The 11227-nt window shown below is 33.7% G+C and overlaps 1 protein-coding gene across 1 annotated transcript in view; it reads left to right on the forward strand.

Moving 5' to 3' along the window:
• Positions 1-11227, forward strand: part of LOC107748011 (receptor activity-modifying protein 3-like) — a 20419-nt gene that overhangs the window by 6538 nt on the left and 2654 nt on the right. Inside the window, exons 3-6 of the mRNA XM_016562657.1 lie at positions 8386-8421; positions 10309-10371; positions 10457-10486; positions 10583-10736. Coding sequence (XP_016418143.1) covers positions 8386-8421; positions 10309-10371; positions 10457-10486; positions 10583-10736 — 283 coding nt within the window. The remainder of the gene's footprint in view (positions 1-8385; positions 8422-10308; positions 10372-10456; positions 10487-10582; positions 10737-11227) is intronic.

The following is an 11227-nucleotide window of genomic DNA, read 5'->3' on the forward strand; positions in this document are numbered from 1 at the left end:
TATATATATTTAATTTCTACATATATATTGTTATTTGCAATAAAATGCAATTACAGTTGAACATGTTTGGCTTGAAAGATGTTTGTTTTAATGGTTTGGATCTCTTGGGTTGGTCTTGAGTTCAGCAGAAAGTCATACTGGTTCCCCAAAGTGCAGAGACCAGGTAGGTTATATTGTGGTTATATTGTAGGTTTTAATCAGAGGAATCTGAGGTCGACTCTGCGGGGGTGTATGAGTGTTGCACCAAAACACCACACACTTTTAAACCTGCAAACGAGAAGCAGTATCTTTGCAGAATATTGTCAGATAAAGCATTCTGTTCAAAAACGTGTTCCATGGGACAGCTGATAAAATTGCATTTCAATATTGAAGTCCATTTATTCAGTAAGTAACCACATAATAAGCAGGATCATGTTCAGTCAGTTGGTCAGTATCAATGGTCCTGATCACTTAATTTGCATTAATGATTTATAATAATAATAGTTAACTGAACACAATCCTTTATGTAGGCTATTCATGTCTTTGTTTTGTGTACATGCTATGTGTGTAATTCAGTCTGGGTAAATGCTGAAGAGGATCGTGAAAATCAAGTGATTCTCAGAAGGCACATCTTCTCTTTTTTTCTCACACAATGCCCTCCACCCTTTCTCTTTCCCACCCGTTTCTCTGTTTTGTTTTGAGTAGTCTGTGGTTGGCAGATCGTTGATGGGTACAATGTTTACTTGAAGCATGCCGTTCACAGTGCATTCGAAACACACACACACACACATCACATTTGACCTTGTTTTGCCTGTGGAAGGTAATTGTAAGGCATTAGAGGCTCTCAGTGCAAAGACTGTTCCAAGAAGTTTAATTTGCACCCAAAAACATGTCAGTGTTAAACTTTATTAAGAGTTGAGTTTCCTGCACTTCACACTATTGAAAATAGCTGCTATTGGCAGTAACCAAAGGCTGCTAACTAAGTTTTAAAGTTTCGATAACAACAAAATGAGTTTAATCACTTCAACATTACACAAAAAAACACCTAAAAACTACTTGCATATGGCATATATGGACACTTTAATTTCAATACAATTCTTAATGAAGCACTTGTACATTTATGTATTACGTTTGTGTTTTTATGAATTTTTTTAAATGCAAAATTCATTTTTTCATATTTGCTGCATTCTGCAATTCTTATATATTACTTTATGTGGTTTTAAAATAAGCTGTGTGTGCGCTTGCAATCAAGTCGATAGCAGTATTGGTGAAATTAAATGCTTATGAGCTGGTATTTTGTGCAACACTTCAATTTTGTCTCGGTACAAGATGCATTATTGAGTGTCACAGGAAGTATGCTCACTTGGTGCAACTGGACAATTTCCGATCTGAACGATCTGTAGACTGTAGCTCAGAGTGAGAAATTCAGTGTTATACAGTGACCCAATTTTTTTTTCTTTTTTGGGCAGCCATTTTTATAAAAAAAAAATTTCAAAACGCTTGACATTTCTAGTTAAATGTAAATCTAAAGTGAAATATGTTTCTAGATCATGTCAATTATGCTAAAAATTTACTTTATGTTGTTGTTTTCGATTAACTTACTATTTCAGGAACACACATAATGCATTTTAATGGAGCTTTTGTATCATAATGTTTGTATTATTTATCATTAAGTGTTATTTTTTTTAACAATTTAAATCAACAGGCATAGCAGGTTGGATTAATGCACATTAAAAAAACAAACAAAACATAACAAAACATGATTTTGTGGTTCAGTCCCACTTACCCTCTTCCCAAAAATACTTAAAGGGATAGTTCACCTAAAAAAAATGAAAATTCTGCCATCATTTGCTCACCCTCATGTTGTTTCAAACCTGTGTGAGTTTCTGTTTTCTGCAGAACAGTATTTTTTTCCACACTATGGAAGTCAATGGCTACCGTCAACTGTTTGGTTGCCAACATTCTTCAGAATGTCTTTTATTCTCAACAGAAGAACGAAGTTTGGAATAACTTGAGGGCGAGTAAATGATGACAGTTTTTTCTGTCTGTTTTTGGGTGAACTGTCCCTTTAACATAGTTGATCATTTTCCAGTTGTGTGTACACTGTTGTTGCTGATTTTATTTAATTTGTTCATGTTTAGTAAGCTGTTGTCTTGTGATGTCAGGTTGGGGTTGTTCCTCTGTCAGAATTGCAGGTTAGATGAACTGTCATGCTTCTTGTACCAAGTGTTGAGGACTGAGTGTGGCTTTTAAAGACATTTTAAGAGTGTTTTATTTCATGTGAGTGTTAATGGGATCAATGTATAATCCATATCAATTCAGTTCAGTTCACTTTATTGTCACATACTGGAAACAAGCGTACAAGGAGTGAAAATGCATAGATCAGTCATTGCAACACAATAAAAATTCAATAATCTCAACATACACACTGATACATTACAGTAAAAAAAAAGTTTAAGAAAACAGGCACGTGCTCAAAACCACGTAACTGAAGAAAACTTTCTGAAAAAGTTCATCATACTAGCATCATTGTTTACTCAAGACATTTATTTGTTTAGCAAATGAATTCAACTTTAAAAGCGTATGCAAACATTTGCCTTTGAGGCTTTACAACACCTCATTTTTGTCAGTTTCAGACATCTTACAGGTCACCACACAGGCAAAATACGCAAATAAGCAAAATTACCCGCAGCGTGCTCACATTTGACTGGTGGCGGGTGTTAATTTCACACCCACACATATTAAACAAAAACTTTTATTTTTTTATGCGATTAATCGCGATTAATCGTTTGACAGCACTAATATATATATATTATTAGTATACATTTTTATTGTATTGTTATATGTAATTTATAGAATATGTGTGTGTGTATATATATATATATATATATATATATATATATTTTATTCGGTACAAGATGCATTATTGAGTGTCACAGGAAGTATGCTCACTTGGTGCAACTGGACAATTTCCGATCTGAACGATCTGTAGACTGTAGCTCAGAGTGAGAAATTCAGTGTTATACAGTGACCCAATTTTTTTTTCTTTTTTGGGCAGCCATTTTTATAAAAAAAAAATTTCAAAACGCTTGACATTTCTAGTTAAATGTAAATCTAAAGTGAAATATGTTTCTAGATCATGTCAATTATGCTAAAAATTTACTTTATGTTGTTGTTTTCGATTAACTTACTATTTCAGGAACACACATAATGCATTTTAATGGAGCTTTTGTATCATAATGTTTGTATTATTTATCATTAAGTGTTATTTTTTTTAACAATTTAAATCAACAGGCATAGCAGGTTGGATTAATGCACATTAAAAAAACAAACAAAACAAAACAAAACATGATTTTGTGGTTCAGTCCCACTTACCCTCTTCCCAAAAATACTTAAAGGGATAGTTCACCTAAAAAAAATGAAAATTCTGCCATCATTTGCTCACCCTCATGTTGTTTCAAACCTGTGTGAGTTTCTGTTTTCTGCAGAACAGTATTTTTTTCCACACTATGGAAGTCAATGGCTACCGTCAACTGTTTGGTTGCCAACATTCTTCAGAATGTCTTTTATTCTCAACAGAAGAACGAAGTTTGGAATAACTTGAGGGCGAGTAAATGATGACAGTTTTTTCTGTCTGTTTTTGGGTGAACTTTCCCTTTAACATAGTTGATCATTTTCCAGTTGTGTGTACACTGTTGTTGCTGATTTTATTTAATTTGTTCATGTTTAGTAAGCTGTTGTCTTGTGATGTCAGGTTGGGGTTGTTCCTCTGTCAGAATTGCAGGTTAGATGAACTGTCATGCTTCTTGTACCAAGTGTTGAGGACTGAGTGTGGCTTTTAAAGACATTTTAAGAGTGTTTTATTTCATGTGAGTGTTAATGGGATCAATGTATAATCCATATCAATTCAGTTCAGTTCACTTTATTGTCACATACTGGAAACAAGCGTACAAGGAGTGAAAATGCATAGATCAGTCATTGCAACACAATAAAAATTCAATAATCTCAACATACACACTGATACATTACAGTAAAAAAAAAGTTTAAGAAAACAGGCACGTGCTCAAAACCACGTAACTGAAGAAAACTTTCTGAAAAAGTTCATCATACTAGCATCATTGTTTACTCAAGACATTTATTTGTTTAGCAAATGAATTCAACTTTAAAAGCGTATGCAAACATTTGCCTTTGAGGCTTTACAACACCTCATTTTTGTCAGTTTCAGACATCTTACAGGTCACCACACAGGCAAAATACGCAAATAAGCAAAATTACCCGCAGCGTGCTCACATTTGACTGGTGGCGGGTGTTAATTTCACACCCTGCTGTAGAAAGATGCCATGTTTTCAGATCAGCGCTTTTTCTCATGCTGTGTTTTGCTTTGTTTGTTCATTTTATGTATTTTCTTTTCGATTTTCAGATCTTGTAGGGCAGCAGATTAGTATTTCCTCACAGATACAGGCTGCTGAAAGCATTCAGACATGCACACATGGGACTGTTGTCTCAGAGTACTGGATGCCATTCAGATAACTGTGCTCAAAATAAAGATATTGATCTGTAGGGCAGCTTTTTGGGTAGTATGTGACAGGATGTGACAGATGTTTGGTAGTGGCAGCTATAACCCATTTCCTGTGAGTTATTTGCAGAAACGAGTCCTGTTTTTTTATTTGACACTGTGCCTGGAGTGTTGTTAACTTCATGCCAGAAATCACAGTTTACAGCAGTGATAGAATCTCCACAGCTGTCCATCTTAACAAGTGACTGAGAAATAATAAAAATATATATATAGACGTATTTTTAAATTGAACAAACTAGTTGACTAAAATTATTAAACAATTAAATTAAACAGATTTTTGGAGTACGTTTTACAAGAAATTCTATTTTAGTCTTTCTACTTAAAAATCGCAGGTTTAATACTTGCCAATTCTTTGTGAAATTTACTAACAATTTCTAAATGAAAATTGTTTCTACACCGATTTTATTTTTGAAGTAGGAAAATAAAGATTAATGGAGTAAGTTACATTTAATTAGTCATTTCTTTGTAATTATTTGTGAAATTCACTAGCAATTTCTTGAGTGAAAATATTTCAAAAATAGTTTTTGAGTGTGCTTCTGTTTTGCAAAAAAAAAAATTAACACAAATGTTTTTCATTACAAATTCTGTTGTCAACAACGAGTACAATTTTAATTGCTAAAATGTCCACGAATTCCTTTGGTTTCTATTTTATAGCTTATTTTTGTTTATGTTTATTTATGGTTTAAATACAACAAAGAAAAATGCATTGTAATCTCAGAGTTTTAAACCCAACAGTACTTTTTTTGATGTAATGTTTTTAGACTTAAAAACGATCAGCAGTCACGCTAATTTATTTAAAGTCATCTTTATTCTGAAGTATTCTTTAAATAGATTAATTACAAGAGTACTTTCAGTTATTTGGTTTTATATGAACAAAAAGTAGGCTATAAATTAACTCTGTTCTGTTGATTTGTTGACAGTAAAGGACCTTTTAGACAAAGTGTGTCAGGTCTCGTTGCATGTCTACCTCTCGTATGTTCTCCGCAGACAGCATGCAACCTCACGCAAATCAGCCGCAAGTTGTATGTTTAAATATTGACGTCTAGGTTTGGAGATCCCCTAATGGCACGTATTTGAGCGGATGCAGAAAAACAGCATTAACACAAAAAATACAATGTTTTGCTGCTGAGTTGGCGATGAAAATTCTAAAATATTCTTGCGTCTTCTTGAATCTATAGTTTTCTTGCATTACATCACGTATGAACTGAGCTGTCCGTTATACTACTTAAAGCGTAAAAGCTGTAATTGGTCAGCAGAAACAGCAGTGATCGTGCAATTCAGCATGCCAAAAAATTACTTAATCCTGCTGTTTGCGGTGGTGACATGAAGTTTCAGCTGTTGGGTTTTATTACCTGAATTTGAGACATAGTTTAACAGAAGTGATTATGGCAAAGCTCTTTCGCAATCATATTGCATTTCTTCATTAGAAATCAGTCTATAGGAAGACCTAAAAATGAACATAGCCAACAAATGTATAAGAATATACATTCCACATTCATAATCTTTCGTCTTCTGCAACATTTTGCTCATGAATGCACTCCATGTGCATTTCATTATGAGGGTTAGACATCTTTAGCTGTTCACATGTATAAAAACATGCAGTGTGCATTATTTGAAAGATTTTTTGTGTTGCATAATTCACTTTGTGAAGTTTATTTACTCATCTTGATGATAATGTTGTATTACCCTGATCTTTGTAAATATTCATGTCACTATAATGTTGAAGACAGAAAGCTTTATTTATTTCAGAATACTGTGTATACACCAGATTATACATCACATAATTGTGAACAGGGTTGAACATAAGAGCAACTGTAAAAAAAAAAAACAATTGCTGTACATTATGTAACTTTTTTTTACGCATTGCAGTCTGCAAGAGACTAAACTGGCGTTGGTCGAGGAAATTTTGCAAGCGCACTGTATAAAGATAGAAACTATGAAAGGTGTCAGTCTGGAAGGAAAGTATTATCAAAGAAAGCGGCAAAACTCTACACTTCCAGTCACACGTGCAAACCACAAAAACCCACTTAGAATGAAATTGTGGTAAAATAGCATTTTAGTGAAATAAATGATTTACGACTCAAAGAGTGGCCATAAAGAGATTTTTTTTCTTTTTCAACAACATTCTTAAATATAAAGGTTCTTTTGTAATTATTGGTTCCTTTAAGAACCTTGAACATCAAGAACATTTTTATTCCACAAAAGGTTCTTTATAGTGGAAAACAATTCTTTAGATTATTTAAATGCTCTTTACACCAAGAGAAATGAAGATTCACTGGAAGGTTCTTTGAGAAAACAAAAATGATTCTTCTTTGGCATCACTCCAAAAACCTCTTTTGAAACCTTTATTTTAAAGTGAAATGAAGACGTATTTTACAGTCAAATGATTGTCTTATGATTTACTGAAAGTAAAATAGTAACAGTAAATAATAAAAGTTTATTTGTTGTCATTTCTCTTAACACAGTAGGAGCGGAAATGAAATATGTCTCCGAAACCACGGTACAGAACTTAAAACACAGGTTAGCCAACATGTGGGCAATTCTAGATCGGAAATAGAGCGTGTTTACCAAGTCAACAGTTTTACAAAGTTAGCCAATCTCACAACAATCATACAGAATGCATGTGCTTTTTTGCTTTTTTCAGGCTTTTAACCCTCCTGTTGTGTTGGGGACATCACATTTCATTTTCTTAATTGCTTGAAAATGGTTAAACTTTATTTATTCTTAAACTTTTGTGACTTTTTTACATTTAGGGTAATGGATGTGCATGCAAAGTTTCAACACGTAGATGTGTTTTGGAGGCTGTACAAAATTGTTACAACCCTTGGTTTTCATCCAATTTGCCAAAAAACTTTGAAAAACACTAAAGAGTCAAGTAAAAAAAAAACAGAAAACCTTTATTGTAGCTTGTCAAAGACTAAAATATGAAATACATGGAAACTTATGAAGTTCAAGACTCGAAATTGCAGACTCGTCTTCTGGATCATTCACGGTTTCTTCATAAATTTGAGTTTCACAGTCAAAAAGTCTGTGAAATGGTATTTTTGGCTGTTAGTTTTTTTTACTAGACCATTGTTAATGAAAACATCTGATATTAAAGCACACTTACTGGATGTTGAAAAGCCATTTGGAAGTTAGCAGTAGGAATCATGTAATCCTGTAATTAAGTTGTATAATTCCCAGTGTCCACTGAGAAAACTCCCCTCGCAGAGACTTATCAGGGCAGGAACTCAATAGCTCTGGCTCCAGTATGCAAACACAAAGCTGCACTCCTATTTCCACTAATGAGCTCCAAAGAAATGTCTCATCCCAAACTATCCACGAACTCCCAGTGGATGGGAATGGGTGGGGTGTTTTCTTTAGCCACACACACACACAATCGCAGTCTTCCTGTGTTCCTCCCCTCTTTTGTTTCTCCCCTTTAAATGCTCCAGCCACAGCTAACCCACGTCCATTTATTCACCTAACAGCTCCCTCACACGCTCCATGTAGCTGACATTCATAATTTGTCTTGCACAATGCTTTCTCTCTCTGGATTACTTTTGCTTTTGCTGGATCTGTCTATGATCTGTGGTAGGAGATCTTTAGTTTAAGATCTAAGATAAAGCATGAGTGTATCTGTATGAACATCAGCAATGCCATTACTATTGTTCTTGGATATTATCTAGGAGACATGAAATCCCATTATAAGCTTTTCTATGAATCATCGACTTTTCTATTGTTGCACTAAGCTTCCAACTTGTTTACAATAGAATGGATTTATTATAAGAAGTTGTAGCATGTCTGGTAGCAACATGGGTGTTCATTAAAAAGTTTGTTTCTATTTTCAGGTCAAACGACGCAAGATAACAGAACAGCATTTGAAGGTAAGGGACAATCTACTAAATGATCTCTTAAAAAGAAAAAAAAAACTCTTTAAAATAGTAATTTCTTTTAGATTAAAATTGAGATTTGCCAAAATCACCTGCTTTTCACATATTCTTCTGAGAAAACTATAGCAATCTCGATGGAAGCCTGTTTTCACCACAAAATTAAAAAAAGGTAATTGTGACTTTTTAATCTTACATTTATGAGTTTATATCTCATAATTTGCAAAAAAGTCTGAATTGCGAGGTAAAAGGTCAGAATTATGAGATAATAAAGGGATAGTTCACACCAAAATTAATGTTTGTAACCAAACAATTGCTGTCAGCCATTGACTTCAATGGTATTTTTTCCTTAGTATGTAAGTCAATGGCTATAGCAACTGTTTGGTTACCAACATTCTTCAAAATATCTTCTTTTGTGTTCACCAGAAGAAATGAATTCATATAGGTTTGGAACAACATGAGGGTAAATGATGACAGAATTTTCATTTGTGGGTGACTAACTATCCCTTTAACTCAGAATTGCGAGGGAAAAAGTCAGAATTGTGAGATAAAAAGTTGCAATTACCTTTTTTTTTTTTGTTCATTAAAAAGTTTGTTTCTATTTTCAGGTCAAACAACGCAAGATAACAGAACAGCATTTGAAGGTAAGGGACAATCTACTAAATGATCTCTTAAAAAGAAAAAAAAAACTCTTTAAAATAGTAGTTATTTCTTTTAGATTAAAATTGAGATTTGCCAAAATCACCTGCTTCTCACATATTCTTCTGAGAAAACTATAGCAATCTCGATGGAAGCCTGTTTTCACCACAAAATTAAAAAAAGGTAATTGTGACTTTTTAATCTTACATTTATGAGTTTATATCTCATAATTTGCAAAAAAGTCTGAATTGCGAGGTAAAAGGTCAGAATTATGAGATAATAAAGGGATAGTTCACACCAAAATTAATGTTTGTAACCAAACAATTGCTGTCAGCCATTGACTTCAATGGTATTTTTTCCTTAGTATGTAAGTCAATGGCTATAGCAACTGTTTGGTTACCAACATTCTTCAAAATATCTTCTTTTGTGTTCACCAGAAGAAATGAATTCATATAGGTTTGGAACAACATGAGGGTAAATGATGACAGAATTTTCATTTGTGGGTGACTAACTATCCCTTTAACTCAGAATTGCGAGGGAAAAAGTCAGAATTGTGAGATAAAAAGTTGCAATTACCTTTTTTTTTTTTCATGGAGTAAATGGTTTTCCACAAATCTCAACCGCAATCTCAAAATTGTTTCAAATTGTGCTCAGATTTGCCAAGATACCAAAGTCTGCAATCAAACGTGAGATATTTCAATATGAACTCAAATATTTCTCATCTGCGATGTCCATGTTCATTTTATAACTCTATACTCTTGCTGCATGTCAACATTGTCTTGTTTGTGTCTTTTTTTAGTTAAGAAAGTTTGGGATGATTCAAAGATTATACTTCAATGAAGTCTCATGAGTTATGAAAGAGAAACCTCTGAGCAATAACATTTTCTGGGTATTTATATGATTGTAATTTGAATGAAAGACAATTGACATCCATAATATATACATTTTACTCTAGACACTAAAAATATTCTCAAACAATTTTAATGTTAATACACTTAAGTTTATATCAAAATTCTTTAATTCACAAAGGTGGGTGTTTATACAGTTAAAGAGGGACACTACTGTATTTTTAATGTAATATTTATTTATTTTTCTTCTATATATTTAAAAAAATTATTTTCATATTTAAAAAAAATGCCTATGACAAATTTTCATTAAGTGTCCATTCACCCTATATTGAATTGCATTGATAATAGGAATGCTAAAACATCATTTACTCATTTCGTAATGGTGTTTTTTCTTCAGATGAGAGGATCAGAGTCAAAAATGAAAGTGTACAGCAAGAACTAGACAAATATTTTAGCACAGGTACATAATGTCTGCATTATTTATGCCTGCATCATTTCATCGCACGCACTGCTGACATTCATAATGACATTTTCACTCTTTTCAGAGAGACCCAACGTCACGTATGAGGACAAAGGTAAGAGATTTCTGTGACTCTGTATGTTTGAGTATTAGACTTCACTAGATCACTTGTTGTCAGTATCAATTATTAAACAAATCTCTTGTGACTCAGAGAATTTTCAGACTTCTCAAGATTTTCAAATAAGCTACAGTCACTGTCATGAAGAGATGTTGAAGAATTATGGTGGACAGTGCTGGGAGATTTTCAATGACAGCATGAGTGAACTGGGCAAGGAGAATTGGTGTAATATGGAGATGGTGATAAGGTAAGTCAGAGCTTCTTCTTCACATGTGACTTTACTTAAAGGGATAGTTCACCCAAAAATGAAAATTTGATGTTTATCTGCTTACCCCCAGGGCATCCAAGATGTAGGTGACTTTGTTTCTTCAGTAGATCACAAACGAAGATTTTTAACTCAAACCGTTGCAGTCTGTCCGTCTTATAATGGAAGTGAATGGGAATCACGGCTTTGAGAGTAAAAAAAAAACATACACAAACAAAACCAAATCAAAGCCTGCGGCTCGTGACGATACATTGAGGTCTTAAGACACTCAATGGTCCACTTGAGAGATAGGTGGCGGTAATGCACTTATAACTCTGCGATCCGCCGGAAAGCAAGAAGAAGAAGAAGATACGTCACGCGCCGGCTGTCGAGAACCCACTCAGGACAGTTCAGACATTGCGGTGAATCAGAGGTAAAAAAAACGATATAAATACTGTTCAGTTTCTTGCACAGACCGATCGTTTTGTGTCTTT

The sequence above is a fragment of the Sinocyclocheilus rhinocerous genome, unplaced genomic scaffold (genome assembly GCF_001515625.1).
Source record: "Sinocyclocheilus rhinocerous isolate Xijiao unplaced genomic scaffold, SAMN03320098_v1.1 scaffold4094, whole genome shotgun sequence".
Taxonomy (NCBI): domain Eukaryota; kingdom Metazoa; phylum Chordata; class Actinopteri; order Cypriniformes; family Cyprinidae; genus Sinocyclocheilus; species Sinocyclocheilus rhinocerous.